The 17188-nt window shown below is 28.5% G+C and overlaps 2 protein-coding genes across 2 annotated transcripts in view; one reads left to right on the top strand and one right to left on the bottom strand.

Moving 5' to 3' along the window:
• Positions 1 to 17174, bottom strand: part of LOC143919541 (ATP-binding cassette sub-family G member 1) — a 38893-nt gene extending 21719 nt beyond the window's left edge. The window contains exons 1-2 of the mRNA XM_077441907.1: positions 16951 to 17174; positions 15044 to 15317 (exon numbers count right to left, since the gene is read on the bottom strand). Coding sequence (XP_077298033.1) covers positions 15044 to 15221 — 178 coding nt within the window. The 5' untranslated portion in view covers positions 15222 to 15317; positions 16951 to 17174. The remainder of the gene's footprint in view (positions 1 to 15043; positions 15318 to 16950) is intronic.
• The window catches only part of LOC143919699 (uncharacterized), a 492686-nt gene that overhangs the window by 440265 nt on the left and 35233 nt on the right, over positions 1 to 17188 (top strand). The window lies entirely within an intron of this gene.

Here is a 17188-nt window from a genome sequence, read left to right as displayed (position 1 = left end):
GCATTACATTGTCAAGATGAAAAACTGAACTAGGAAAACTGGTAGAACAGGAAATATTATTTAAAATTTTTAAACAAGCGGAAATTCATATTATCGCTTCGAAATGAAATTCAGAATTTGCATTGCTTGGAACCGATTCGTGGCCTTTAAAATAGTGTGAATTTTTTTGGTAAGGCAAAAAAATTTACTCGTAAAATGGCTTATTTGACGTTTGTATTTTTTTTGTGGTTTTGTTTTTATTATATAGCGTAAGTATGTGCAGTGTCGTAAGTTACACTCTTCAGGTCAAATGTGCGGAAGGGCTTTGATAAAAAGCGATTCGAATTGGTTGAAATTAGGTGCTGGAGATAACTTAATACATGTCAATATGTGTATTGCAAATGAAAACTTTTATGTTTTTATTTTTTACTGCGTGTGTGTCGACAAGTAATTAGTGTCGCCATTTTATGTTTTTTTTCCTGTTTGAAATATTTACATATATAGTACATAGTAAATAAGTACATTAAATGTGTAAATTTGCAGTATAATATACCAGACAATATTTCGTATATATGTACATGTAGTTTGTTTGATGAAATTTCAATGTTTTTAAAGCGATAAAAACACATGAAAAAACATAGTAGGAAGTTTTGTTTTAAAATTTGTAATTGAAAAGAAGGACGTATGTATGTATGTAATTCCGGATGTAAATACACTTTAGATAAATTTATGTGTTTAATATTAAAATGTAATGTATTTTATCGATGTGACAATATTATATGAGATATTTATATATTTTTTAGTAATGTAACTATAAGCATTATAAGCACTGTTTGTAACATTTTGAACTTTTACTTGTACATAAACAAAATACATATAGGTTTTATTAATTGATTTATTAATGCAGTATTAATCCTGTCGTGAAAATCTATCGAAGCTCGCTGGCAGCTTTTTGAAATACTAGTAGAAAGTCAAAGTCAAAGGAACTTGGATAAATAAAGACAATTTGTTGAAGTAAAATTGTGAAGAATTATCATTTTAATATTAAAAAATTAAAACGCAGACTGAAATAATTGGAACTCGTGGGTATATCACATACAGTATGGCTTAATGGTAGCGTGTATGTTTAGCACCAAATGATCAGTGGGTTCGATCCGCCATACTGCTGGTTAGATTTGGGGGTATTTGTGACTCCAAATCGATTGTTTCTTATCAGAGTTTGCCAATTTTATATCATCAATGTTGAAACGGTTCCTCAAAATTGGCAAAAAATCTTCTGTATTTATTGTGTGTATAATTTGTAAAAATTATGTACAAAATCTAAATCTATATATGTCTCAATGGATTAATTCTGTAATTAATTGTTATTTCGTGTTCTTCAGCTTCTGGAAATACAGTGATTTATTTAATAATAAAATGCTGCATTGTTTGTAATTAATTGTCCAGGAAGGCGCATTGGGGTCTTCCTGTCAAGCCTTCCTGGTATATATCTATGTAAAAAATAAAATAAAATAAAAGGATGTGGCTATTTGTACATACAGTATCGACGAATTTTTGGCTATTTGTACATACAGTATCAACAAATTATTTTCTATTTGTACATACATTACATAGTACATAAGAAGATTATAAGAATTAGGATTTAAATTTAATAAATTATAAGATTAGAAATTTAAATTCTATTAAGAAACATTCCTCTGGAAATGCGACGATTTTTCGTTCCTCCCGTACAAATAAAATATAAATAATTTCACTATAATATTATGGCAGCAGTGCATAGAAGCATCAAATAAGTGAGATTGAATCGAATCTTAGTCTTGAATACGGTTTTTGAACAGTTTTGTTGACTTTTAAAAGTTTATACCAAACGTCACTTTCGCTGTCAAATGTCGCACTTTTAGGCTATGTGCAACGGCCGAAGGAAAAGTTTCTTAATCGACTTCAAATTTCTAATCTTATAATTTATTAATCTTAAATCCTAATTCTTATAATCTTCTTATGTACTATGTACTGTCTGTACAAATAGCCAATAATTCGTAGATACTGTATGTATACATAGCCAATAATTCATCGATACTGTATGTACAAAGAGCCACATCCAAAATAAAATGTGATATGCATTTGAATTTTGCATACGATTTTTTTAAAATATTTGTGTGAGCTGCTTAACTCTTTGTTATGTATGCATGCGAAATTTTTTGTTCGGTGCTGTTTTTGACTATTTTGTCAGGACTTTTTTCATGAGTAACAAACGGGTTTAGTCCTAACATTTGTGTATATGTATGTATGTTTATTATTTAACAATACTTATATAATAGAAATAAATGAGTAAATGAAATTAAAATTTTTAAGCATTAGTACTTCGAATATAAGAGAGGTTTATTGTGAGTCCTTAATCCCATTATGTAGCATTTTGATGATTTATTTGGATCCGACGCTGGTTGAACGACCCTCTCTGTTCAATTCAGGTTCTGTTTCGAAACCGTTTTTCCTTTCTCGCGATTTTCCCGTGCAAAACCGGGACAAATTGGGTTGGGAAACAATCGGAGTGTCTCTGAACCGGTTCGCGATCGTCATCGACGTATCGGCCAGGTGAGGTCAAACTTTTCGGCGGTTCGAACTAAGAAAAATCCCAAAACCGGTTCTCAGATCAAGACCAAGGTTTAGCAGGCGAATTTCGTAACTAGTTATGTATACATACACACATATGTACACACAATATATCACTGATTCCCTTAAATTTCACTTTGATTTTTGTATACAACCACTGAGGATATCAACGATTTTTTTTCTATTAACGAAAAATATAAAGTTTAAGTATGATTACCATAATCTGGTCTGTCCAAAAAACGATGCCCAATAATTTAAAAATACATTTAAAGTCATTCGATTTTTATAACAGATTTTTTTTAAATATTTGTGTAAGCTGTTTAAATCTTTGTTATGTATGTATGCGAAATGTTTTGTTCGGTGCTGTTTTTGACTATTTTGTCAGGATTTTTTTCACGAATAACGAACGGGTTTACCACTTAGGATATCAACGAATTTTTTTCGATAGTAGATTGGCGCTAATATGAAAATAAAATAAAGTTAAAGTATCATTACTATAATCTGGTCTCAAGAAAAACGATTCCCAATACGTGAGTGTAGATTTTTGAGTTAAAATAAAATAATAATATATTTATATAATTCATATATGTTGGTGTCATTCCATTTCCGTAACAGGTTTCATAAAACGAACAGTTTTGTTCTAATTTACATTATAAACAAAGAAATTTTAAATTAAGTATTAGTTATGCACTTATTTTCAATTTAATTATATAGTTTTTTATTAATTAATATTTAAAAATGTCTGGCAACTTGGTCATTGTCATTGTCTTTACGTATGATGGCTCGACTGGTTTCTTATTTGGGTACATTTTTATATATGATTATTACATACCTCCTTTACGTTTCACTTACGATTACAATTCAGGAAAAAGTTTGCCTCTTATCCGATCGTTTTCATACTTTGACATATTGCTCATTTTGGTCATCAATATAAGTAAATGGATCCTCTGCCATTACGATGGTGCAAACATATCGTGTAAGACGCGTTTGAAATTTGAATTTCTGAAAAGTGACTGACGTCTATCCAGTTTTTAGTTTTAAACATAGATGGCGGTAGTAAAATAAAACTATTGGTATTTTTATTCAAAATAATAATTTTATATTCAAATTATAGAATAGGTATGTTTTTAAAAAACATTTTTTTATTGCATATACATACATATCTACTGTTTTTAGAATAGTTTAGAATTTTTTAAATTAAATTTTTGAGGATGTATATAAATGGTTCTTGGTTCACGTTATTCCGGGAATAATAAGTATCAAGATCCCACATTAAGATCCAAGAGCAAGTTTCAATTTAAACTGCAAGTCACAATATTATTCCATTATCAATAATTGCTGAAAAAATATATTGCACCAGATTAGGATATTTTAAGTTTTGAAAGCAGAATTTTTCGGAAACCGTGTTCAAATGCATGCTTTGTATATAAAATGCTAGGAAGGAAAATCTAAATACAGCTCATGAAGTTAAAACCGATAAATTTTTAAGATCATATCTCGTGGTTCTAGTAAGTTATAAGTATTTATAAATATGTATGTTAATATGTGTGTTACTTGTAAAAGGGCTAAGAATTCAAGGGCAATAGTGTGGTCGATGATTTAATTTGGATTAATAGTTTTGGCATTGAAGTTAAACATTTGATATTGGAAATGCGTGTAATTCAATTCAGAAAACAACCGATATTGGAAAAGAAGACAAATTCTGTATTTTTTTTTATTCATCATCATTACTAAAATGAGTTTCTTTGTGTGAACGATTCATACGACTTTGTATATTCGAGTCAATTGTGTCGCATAAACTTTGAACATTTTCTGTGGTTTTTTTTTTCATCGCTGCATACTTATATATACATCATTGGTTTCATCATTGAAAAAATTGTTATATAGAAAAATTGCGGCATTACTTTATGATGATGATGGACGGATGTCAAAAATGAGTGCAAAAAAATAACAAAAACGATCAGTTCAGGTAGAAAATGACGTAAAACAAATTATGTGAAATAACCGCAGTTTCTCAATAGTAGTGTAATTTATTACTTACATACATACATATGTACAGTTGAAGATACCCGTGTTGCGTTTTCTATTACTATTGCGACATTGTAGTAGTAAGTTTAGCCCAGTAAGGAAAGTGGATACTATTAGAGGTTAAGTTTTCTGACCTACAGACCTACAGATGGAAAGGTGTGCCGGTAAAGTTAAATGTGTGGCGAATTTGGATTGACATGTCGATAAATATGGGAAAATCACATAAATGGTCAACTGTGACTATACATACATATATCGGACTTAGGACTTCCAAGCCGGTTTAAACCGAAACCGAAAAGCCGGCTTTTTGACCATTTTTCAAAAAACTGAAAAACGGCTTTTCTGGCTCGATCAACATGAATTAAACTCGATAAACATGATCAACTCGATAAACATGAATTAAAGAAAACCTTAAAAAGCCGGTTGCTTTTTAAGGTTTTCTTTAATTCATGTTTTTATCCTCAAAACTAACAATTATGAATTTCAAATTTCTATGAAAGATCCAAATAAATGTGTATGTGTATCTAAACTTTCTTCGAGAATAAGCGTATTTTTCTTTGAACAACAAAAAAAGGTACAGCACTTAGCGGTGGCTTTGAGATTTAGTAATGAACGAATAAAATATTATTGAAAGTAGTTTCAATAACCTACACAAGGCCTTTCAGAATTTCGGCAAATTGGGTTTTTCATAATTTGCAGATTTTGTGTGTGTTCAGGTATAAAATAATAGAAAACGTAATCGCAAGTTGTTAAGAATTCGTTGCTGTTTTAAGCTAAAACAGATGTGTAAAATAGCTTTGAAAGATGGAAATATTACATGGTTCATTACGTTTTCAGACACAAATTCATCTCAGCAGTGTCTTTATTCACAATTCCACGATCATAGTTTTTGTACGAGGTAAGACATTGTTTTTTGTTAATATATTCTTGATAGTAGATTATTTAAATCATTTAATTATTTGTGCGTATTTAGGATCTACCATTTTACGGCTTTGGTATATAATACAAATTTAATTATTTGTAATAATAATGACCCTATGAAAGTTCATAATGTTTATAACTCAATTTAATTTATAAGCAATTATTTTTTTGCATAATATAATATGTGTATTTACAATATTTTTTTCGATATGAAAATTTAAAACTTAAAAAATCTTAATTTTCTAAAACCAATGAAAGCCGGTTCACCGGCTTTTTATCTGTAAAAAAAAATACGAAAACCGGATTTTTCTTACGGGCGGTTTTTGGGAACCCCTAGATCGGACTATCATTGCTGCAGGATCATATCTGAAAGAACCAAGTTGGGAAACTCAATACTTTATGCTTTTCAGAAAACAGTCCGATTATTTTTTTATGCATTTAGATAATGCTCTAATCCCTCTCCGATGTCTAGTTATTACCGTGGATAATTATGCAGCTAGAATCCTTGAGATAATGTGTCAGGAAAATGCAAAACTGCTAATGTTCTTCTATTTGAAGTAATTGTATAAATTATGTGTCACGCTAGTTCTTGTGGTTGCTTACATCTTTTGCTATGATGGCAATTTAAAGGTGAAAACAATTGGATTGAATTTATAGTTGCGATATTGTTTATTGATTGTCAATTAAACTGTTGTGTGTAAGAGTAATGATAATGGTCGTTTCAATTATTTATTTGCTTCAAAATTGGTTTCTCTATTATTACATTTCCATATCTAGCTTTGTCTCGTAGTGTAGTATATATTTTTTTATTGAATAATGTTTTTAAATTTTCTGTACGGTGATGTTTCAATGATTCAATAATATTAGTGTTTGTATCTTTTTACACGAGTTGTGTATGTATGTAGTACCTACATACATATGTATGTTGAATTGAAATAAAAAATGTGATTAAATAGTAATATTAAAATATTGAAATGTGTGAAGTCGATTGATTGAAATGCAGATAAAAATCAGTTTTTTTATATATGTAATAGTCACTATCAAGGCTAATTATTTATTTAGATATAATTTTTACTTTTACACATTCTGTATTTTTTTTTATATAGTTATGTGAAGTGTGTATTTTTTATTTATTTATTAAAACCGGTTGCTCTAAAATAGTCAGTGATTGTGCTTATTTAATCAATTGAATGAAACATTTAAAAAATATTAAACTGAATTTCAAAAGTGAAGTCATAATATAATGAATTTTGGACTCATTATGTTTGACTTAAGATGTAATAAAATGTTGAACCGTTTAGAAATCTATTAAATATCACAAATCTATTTGTTTTTGTATCCATCTCAAATAGGTTGTATTCAATTGAAAACTTGAGATTTGCATTAATTAAAAAATAAATATTTAATTATTTAGTACATAGATATGGGTTTTTAATTCCAAATTGACCCTTTTTCATTTCAAATTGACATTGACTACATATGTAATATATTATTTAAAAATTCTCTTTCTGTTTTCTGTACTGATGGAGAGGATTAAATGATAGATAATAATAAATAAATTTTGACTAAGCGTTTAACCCGTTGTATGATGGTTAAACGCTTAAATTAAAAAAAAAATCACAATTTTTGAAAAGTTCATATTCGAAATACATATATATGAAAAGCCTGGAATTATGAAACTGTAATTTGAACCTTTTAGTATTCAATACCAAGCGAATGCGTAATCGACAACCTGGTTAATTATAATAATTAAGAAAAACAGAATAATTCTAATACATTAGTGAAAAATCAGCATTGTTTTAATATTTCAATTTTTGAATAAATTATACCAAAAATGCTATTTTAATGAACGGGTGTATTTTTAAATTTTGTAATATTATTTGTACTTAAAATAAAACATGTTATATTTTTCATAAGTTAAATGAACATATTTACGAGCCGATTTACATCTCGGATTATCTTTGACCCAATTGTAACATCAAAATGTGATTATCTCAGTTTACTTGGTAATTACCCACTTTCACTGTAGGTAAATGTATGTACATAAAGTGAACCATTCCCAAACGGATTGCTCAATATTGCGTTTTAAATGGAAACACAAGTTTCCAATGAATTTCTACATACATATAATACATACACATATAAACAAATTTCGTTATATAATCTTACTATCCGGTTAACTTTGAACTCTGGGAATAGATAAGCTCGCATCGGTACTTCGGGTTATGTCTCAGACGACAGTTATATAATATATTTAGACGAGAATCGTCCTTGAAAATACAATATATAATATAATAGAATTGAGTGATGCATGTCAAGGTGAGCTCGGAATCGTCTAATGGACGGTTAAACGTTATAATCGGCAGTCAGAGGGTTAACGCACTCGAAATGTGATAAGCAATACTATTAATTCCGATGGTGAAAAGTAAATTTGGCCGACAATGTCAAATATCACGGTTACATAAATAGACAAGGTAATCGAACGCATTTGTATGACCGACGACGTTATCGTTATGGTTCTGCAAAACGGTCATTATGACGATTTCCGACATTTGCAATCTCAATGTGCCAATCTTCATGTAAATTATACTGTATAATGAAGTTGATTTATCGCTTGATTTGATGTGTTGATAAAAGTTTCAAATTATTCTCGGCTAATCAAGCAGTTGATGATTAAATTTTGTGTGAATTCGTTAGCCCTTTGAATGCTATGAACAAGTCCATAAGCCAGAAATACGCCGACAGGCGTTGTTTTATGAGTATGTGAAAAATATACAAGAATACTACCCGCTAAGCCTTTCCATTGAAAAAAAATGCATTGAACATGGGACGTGTATCAAAATACAGCTTTTCTCAATACAAATGGGTTCAATATATATCTTATTAATCATTTTATACATCAACATTAAAAAGTTTTAGTCCTATAGCATGTTTTTGACTATTTTTGTATTAAAAAATAGCGATAAGTATCAACATGCAAAAGCACATAGGTAAGGCCAACAGGCGACTGCTTGACTCAATAGCCACGAGCCAAAAGCAACGAAAACAATAGCTTATGATAATAAAGCTTTCTCTTTCTCCCGCATTGATTCATCGATCAACAAGAATATGCAAGCGAACAGTTAAAAACATGACTTATCGCTACCGCCTTTAAATCATACTTTGGAACGTAGAACGCTTTTCTAAATCATATAAAATTTATTAAAATAAATTTCTTGTAGTTAATTCTAGGAATACAAGAAATATAGGGTGTATAGCTTTGAAAACCACATCGTTTTTTTTTTCACACCACGAAAAACGTAAAAATTGGGGCACTTGAATACCCCACTTCGGTGAGGGAGGGTTAAGAAGATGTGAAAGTTACTGTATTATGGCTACAAAAGTCAATGAATATGTTCATAATAATCCTAATTGTTTTCATTTTATTATCATACTAGTTGAACCCGGCATGCGTTGCAATGCCAGAAAAAGGCATGCAATTCCCGACATTCAATCTTATTTGTAGAAACTTTGGAAGAAAGTACACAGCGATATGGAAGAAAGGCACACAATGATACGGAAAAAAATGTTTCTGGATTAATTCATGCATTATTTTAATTTTTCCATGGATAAACTCCTGAGTATTTTAGATTGTAGCTTGGCATTTAGATTGCGAGCATTACATTTTAACAACAATTAAGAAGATGAAACTAGTTTTGGAAAAATACATTCATTCATAGACTTCTTTTGCCTATTTTATATTGTTGCAAGATATATTAGAGAGTCTAAACACACCTTTTTAAAACGCGAAATCCTCGGCGGTACTTATCTAGGGTTTGTTTGGATTAGCTACAATTTTTATACCTGCTTTCAATTGGATTTTTAGCGTGGCGGGCTTTCAACAGAAAATACGTCAGCACTCAAAGGGTTAATGTGAAATATAAAATTGTTGTTTAAGTTTTGATTGAATATTTGGGAGGTTTTTTTAGGTTTAATATTCGAAATTTTATTGAATGATCTTTTTGCATGTAATAAATTCGATTTTACATGTACATTAGATTTATGTATGTATATTAGAGCTTTTTTCATAATACATACATATAGTATATACAATTAAATTTAGAAGCATTAAGCAGCATGATAATTTCCATAATAAATTAAAGTCTAATTTGGGTTGTTTGGGTGTTGTTAAAATGTTAGGGTGTTTTTTTTAAGGTTAAGTTTAAAAATTCGTCGTAATTTTATTGAATTATCTTTTTGCATATAATTAATTCAATTGTGTATATTAAAGCTTTTTAAACACAATTTGTAATTTAATTTATCAAAAAGTATGATAATTTTCATAATAAATTAACGTATAATTTGGGTTTTTGTGTTGTTAAAATGTTCGGGTGAATTTTTTATGTTTCAGTTTGAAAATTTGTCATTAATTTACTGAACAATATTTTTGCATACATTAAATTTAATTGCAAAGATTAAAGTTTTCTAATATATCGTGTATGTAATTAAGTTTCTCAAATTATATATTTATTTAATTAACCTTGAAGATGGGTTATTTCGATGTCAAAATATTCGGGCATTTATTTTGAAAAATCAATATATAATATTTAAATTAAATGATTTATGAATTTGTATGAAATACATTTAATTGGATGAATTTAAGAATTTTAAATATTATATACAATTTCATTATTTATTTATTTATTAAAAAAAAAAACAGAAACAAACGGTATTACAACGTATGCATATAAAATTGACACTAAAAAGTTTCTATAAATTAATAACAACAATGAAAAAATAAATAAAATGAAAGAAGGAAAGTATTGAATGAATGGAATTGTATTCCTTTTATGTATAAATGTTATTGAATTATGTAAATAATACTATTATTAATGTTGAGGTTTATTTTATTTTTCTTAAAATTTTCGCATATTGTTGAAGGTCCATTAAAAAAGTTTTTTAATGGACCTTTTTTATCATCTAAATAAACAATTCAATAGACATTAAATTCAATTCAATAAACATTAAAATTCCATTTTAATTAAATACGAAACCCGATATCACGATGATTTAAATTTCCGACTATCACTAAAAAATGAAGACGTACATATTTTGATTTGTTTACATATATTTGACATTGAATTTGGCCCAGTTTTTTTTGAATAATTTTTCATTCGACAATAATTGTGAATATTTTGACCTTAAAATTTAACGTGTATTTTCGGTTATTATGAATCAAGCAATATGTCGAAAAATTTACGCTTCAATTTTTGACCCATATTGTTTGTAATAATTTAAATCAAATGATAATATATTTCGAAACGTTTTACATTCAATGGAAAAATGCGATCGCTCTTGAAGAAAAAAATAAAAACGCAACAAATTCGCAACACTCCGGTCCATAAAATTTCGAAATGCTTATCAGGTTTTTTTATTAAACTCAAAAAGGATACACGAAAGAACCTGTTCGTTCAAAGGGTAAATGAATGACAATGGGTTAACGTTCCCTTACAAAAATAAAAATTTACTCAAATTCATACATATGTACAAGAATTTTATTTGAAATAGGTAAAATTTTTGATCTATAATTCACATTACCTATTGACATACATATGTACATATACATATGTATGTATGCATATACATACATATGTATACGTCCGATTGAACTACATTTGAACTGAGATTAAATCGGCCGGAATATGCCATGATGCATTTTATTGTTCGGTTATCTGAAATAAGCATTTTAAATTCGATGACCCGATTTAATATGTAGATGTTTATAAACAGTTTTACATTCAGTATTTGTAGACTGATTTGAAAATCCTAATTTAATTTAACTAAGTATTTATTTATTTATTATTCGAAAACAAAATGAAAAGTTTCATACAAAATAGCATATCTTTTTTGAAGAAATTAAAATATTCAAAATTAATTATGCGAAAGTGGTATTTATTTATTTATTAAAGTATTCATTTAAAATTTGACCTCTATCATTTTGCAAATTTTTTCGATTTATTTTAATTTTAATGCATATATGTACATACGTCTTCAAGTTCTTTTAATTAACAATGCAATGGATTTATTCTATTATTTGAATACAAAAGGAATTTTTAGTTTTCACAATTTAAATGTGTTTTCATACAATTCAAGAAAAATTTACATGCATATAATAAAAGTTATTTTTTTTTAATATCAAAAACGAATAATTTATATAGCAAAGAATATTTACTGAAAATTCACACTTTGTTTACAATTTAATTTATGTGAAATAAATTTATTTTTTCCACATACATTTATTGCTCTTCAATTAATTTTATTTATTGCACTTCAATTAATTTTATTTATTGCACTTAAATTAATCTTCAATTAATTTTAATTAATTAATTAATTAATTAGCTAAATTAATTATTATTTAGTTATCTTCAATTAATTTTATTTATTTATTGCTCTTCAATTAATAATAGTTTCACCTACATTGACCCGTTTATACTTTTTTTCTTAACAATTTTTGAATCTATGTATGTAGATATTGTCATCTTTCCGTTAATGATTAGTATATTTTAGTATCTGACTGATTGTTTTTAAATATTGTATATTTCTGTTATGAAATAACTTACAATTGATAATTATATCGCTATATATGTAGAAGGTGTAATTCAATATATGGCAAAGATGCAGATTATTCAGAAATCATTGCATAAAAGCATGACAAATTGAGTTTTTTAACTTTTTTTTATTCAAGTCGCAGTTTAATAATTTTAGAATTCATTAAAATTCATATTTTTTTTATTAATGCTAAATTTATAGTGTGTATATTAATATAAAATTGTAATTATCTTGAAAATCATTAGAATTTCTCATTAAAAGATTATACGCAATTTGCTCATTAACTCAACCTTCGATATATTATTACATATATTACTAATATCCATCACTTCTTTAGAAGAGACTGACCATTAAGTAAGATGTTTACGATGTAAGTATTGTGAAATGTATTCAATATATTGTTTTAAATTTGAATTGGACCAATGGGAAGCAACCAGATAAGAAAATGCAATACCATTTTCCGTAGGAAAACAACTTGGAGTATGCAACTTGAACGAAGGTCAGTATTATAATCAGATCAAAACAAATAGGTTTTTTCTCATTAAAGGAAAAAATTCAAAGAATCTTCGAATAAATATTATCATTGTACATATAATACATATGCATGGATATATGTAAGTATATATGTATATGATATAATGTTAGAGACTGTCATAATAGCTATGTTTGGATATGAGTTTCTTAAACAAAGATTTACAATATAGTTTAGCTTACATATGTTTACTCGAACTTGAATAGTACCTACGCGATTTCGTGTATGTAAATATGTATTTTCAATATCACACGTCAAATATTTAATAGCAGACGTGTCCATTGTTCAAAGCCAATCATTGTGCCACATAATATTTTCGATGTTATTATGGATTAATTATATATACTCCATTGCTGAAGGAGTAGTGATAATTGATGATGGTTTCTATTTAAACTGACTGAATTTTCAAAACGATTTGTTAATATCTGTGTGTTGGCATGCTCGTTTTATGCGTATAAATTTGACTTAGTATTTTGACATACATATCGATGACTTGGTGCACAGATATTGTATGTCCATTTTTAAATTTGTATCGAGCTTTAAGACGCCTTTTTCCTTGTAAGGAAAAACCTGAATTATTTCAGCATCTACAAACTTAAAATTCGATACAAATTCAAAAAGCAAGCCATCGATATGTAAATATAAATCAATTAATCACCAGACGAATCATATTGACAATACAGGCTGACGCGGATACGTATTTTTTTTTATTCTATTGCCCATTTTTCCGAATGGAAGCCGGACTTATTTTCAATTAATAAATAAAATCAAAATATATATTTTGAATAAAACAGGTGTGATATTTTTGACAAGGCAACACGCATGCTATGTAGGAAATTTAAACGATTTCATTTTTATTTCATTTTCATTGTTAGAAATGTTGAACGTCACGATTAGCATTAATATTTTGCAATAAACGGACTGAAAATGTATATATTTAGATTTAAAAGAGGCGAATAGGCGTCTTTCAAAGAATTACAAGAGGTTTATTTTAATAGATTTTGTATTATTTAGAAAAGGGGTACATCGTAAAAAATACATTTATACATTTCTACGTTCCAAAGTATGATTTAAAGACGGTAGCGATAAGTCATGTTTTTGACTGTTCGCTTGCATATTATTGTTGATCGATGAATCAATGCGAGAGAAAGAGACAGCTTTATTTTCGTAAGCTATTGTTTTCGTCGCTTTTGGCGCGTGACTATTGAGTCATGCAGTCGCCTGTTGGTCTTACCTATGTGCGTTTGCGTGTCGACGCGTCAATTTTTTTTAATACAAAAATAGTAAAAAACATGCTATAGGACTAAAACTTTTTTATGTTGATGTATAAAATGATTAATAAGATATATATTGAACCCATTTGTATTGAGAAAAGCTTTATTTTTATCAAAAAATACTGGGGTCTTATTCGATCCCGGTTCGGGATATTCGTTCGATCTCGACACTCCGTACTTCAAAGGTTAAGTTATTAAATAAACAAACATTAAAAGAAACGTGTCGGTCCTATGTTCGATATGCACGCGGTCGTATTTTCTTCAAATACCTTTTAAATATATTTAATTGTTTAATATAAAAAAATGGTAAAAACTACCTATCTACATATAAAAAATATAAAACACCAATAGAAAAATGAATTAACTAAATAAATTTTCAATAGATGGCGCTAAATTCTTAGATACTTATTGCCCTAGCGGAAACATCGGTAGCAAACAGTATATATATAGAAGTTTTTTTTGATCTGTTATTATATTCCTTCCGTTTTGTTGGGAGTGTTTTAACTGTGACGTACGTATGTTGAATCAAAACGACTATTATAGTACGTGAGCGTTATTTTTCACACACACACAGAATAGCGTCATTACATATATGATTTTGTTTTATTCATAGTTGACTTCATAGCTTATTGTACAATTTATTTTTTAAACAAATTCTTATACGGAAGTCGAGAATACATATATGCAAACAAAGAGGTGCTTAAACATTAAGATCTTTTTGGAAATGCTTCAAAACGGTAGTGCTATTCAAAAAGGTGTCGCGTCTTGACTTGAGTATTTTTTTATATAATTTTTTTTAAACATTCTAACAATAAAAATAAACGGTATTTCAGCTTGAAATCGGTTTGACCGAATGAAAATATGATTACAAGTGTGCGACCTCGAGAGTTCAGCGCGAAACCGATCGACGTTTTCCGAACGCAAGTCAAATATTGATAAAACGGTCGAGTTTGTACATTTGACACATTTCAAGGAAAAGTGCGATCGCGGCATTTGTGGGTCAAGCTCATGCGTATTTGCTCAAGAGGATCATTCGCACTGTTTGACCTTTGTCTTTGGAGAAATTGATTTTCCGACCATTTCCCAAGGATGTGTGTGTGTGTGTACTCACTTTTTTTCTGCTTGACGGTGAAGGTGATGTCGCTGAATTCGATATCGATGGGCTGGGACTTTGGAACGGTCAAGATCACGGCTCGGCACTGTCTTCCATCTTCCGAAGGGACTATTCCCGTCTCCACACCCTTCAGCTTCTGGCTGACGCTCCTGAGGAAGTCGAAGGTCCTATGCATGGTGTTTGAGTCGAGTCGAGTGGTTGGCAAATCTTCGAAAGTCACTTCAAATATTTCGGACGGAGCAAACACTCATAGTTTCTAGTGGTGGTAGTTCTGCAATTTGTTTGTTTTAGGTAGGATTGGTGTACGCATGATGTTTTGCTTGTATATCGTAATTTTGACTTTGATTAAATAAATAAAAATTAAAATACTAATAAATAGTGGTACAAGGAAAGCGACTTTGATTCAAAACTATGTGTGCCGAACAAGTGGGACAAATTATTGTATAAAGATTATCTTTTGAATATATTATCCATGTATTACATATTATATTTGTTTTCTGATCGTAATCGATGATAATAAGACTTGTAAAATCGATGATGTATATATGTATGTGGTTTAAAATTCTAAAGTTTTTTTTAAGGCTTTCACTTTCTGTACCTTTACTTACATATATCGTACAGTTTCAAACCCGAATATAAGATTAAACATTTTTCGTAAAAATAAATATGTACATATTTATTAAAAACGTGGAGTTATATTTTAACCCTAAAAGGAATGATTTTGTTTTTTTAAATGAATTTAAAAAAAAATGCAACCTTTTATGAACAAAGCTAAATTGTATCCTTTTTCTAAATATATAAAATAAAACATTATATTATGTATGATAGATTTCGAACTTTTTTTTTTAATTTAAGAGAAAATGAAAATCACTAGTACATATTATAATATATACAAATGTATACATACTATATTATGTATTCGTAAAATTTCTCATTTAATTCATTTGTCAAAAAATCTAATCAGTAAGTGAGCGTTAGTGAATGTTAATTGATTGTATTTTTATAAAAAAGACCACAAATTTTAATTTAGTCATTTTAACATTTCGACAAAATAATGTAAAATTTAGTTTTGTGTTAAAAGTCGTGCGGTTAAATTTATGAATTGAAATTAATGTATTTATTCATAATGCACGTCGTCATTATTATAATTTCAAACTTTTTGAAAACATAAGTTGACTATTACTATGCTTAGTGGACAGATTTTGAATTTATACAGTGAAATGTAATTTGATTCTAAGATAAATCACAATCTATGTATCTGCTTCTGCTTCATTCAATACATGAAGTAAATTATGAAAATTTCACGAAATCGGCAGATACTTTTGACACATTCATGAAAAAAGCAACGCACTTTCACTATTGAATTTTTTGACAATTCGAGAAATGAGCAATTTTGCGAATAACCACACATTTACATCCTTAAACTGACTAAGGCAAAATTTGATAGCACTTCATGGTCACAATTTAATAAAAAAAAATGTTTTTATATTCAAATTCTTCTTATTTCGTTTGGCAAATAAAAATTAATTACATATAATGCGAAACAAGAAACGTGACATTAATACTTTTTGTCTAACTTTTAATGACCTATGTTATAATTTGAACCTTTGCCTGGGTAATTATTGTTTTGTTCTATGGTTTATTGCAGTGTCTGTATAAAGTAATAATGGTCGGATAATTTGAACAAAAAATTGTTATTTTGTATTGAATCGATGGATGATAAACGAATTCGTTAAAAATAAAGACAATTACATATGCATGTGTGTTTTTATGTTAAAATTCAGTCACCAAACGACGAAATAGTTATTCAAATTATTATTTATATAAAAGTGTAAGGTTGATGTATCAAAATTGCTTTGGATGTATCAAAATAAAATCGAATTATTTCATATGTACGCATTTACCATTTTTGAACTTTGTGTTTTTGAATCTTTGGGTGCACTTATAATTTGTGGAATTATTGTTATAAACACGGATTGAAAACGACTGAATCAGGATGAATTCAATGTATCACATTCGTATTGAGTTTAAACTGTAAAGTTATGATACAATATCGATGTAGCGTTCGGAACACGACCGGTTGAAGCGCAATACAAATACGAACTGGTGCTTCGCTCGACACGCATGCAGCATACAACAGAA

This window comes from Arctopsyche grandis, chromosome 12 (genome assembly GCF_051622035.1).
Source record: "Arctopsyche grandis isolate Sample6627 chromosome 12, ASM5162203v2, whole genome shotgun sequence".
In the NCBI taxonomy this organism is placed as follows: Eukaryota; Metazoa; Arthropoda; class Insecta; order Trichoptera; family Hydropsychidae; genus Arctopsyche; species Arctopsyche grandis.
The sequence above is the reverse complement of the archived record's forward strand: the minus strand, read 5'-3'. Positions and strand labels throughout refer to the sequence as shown.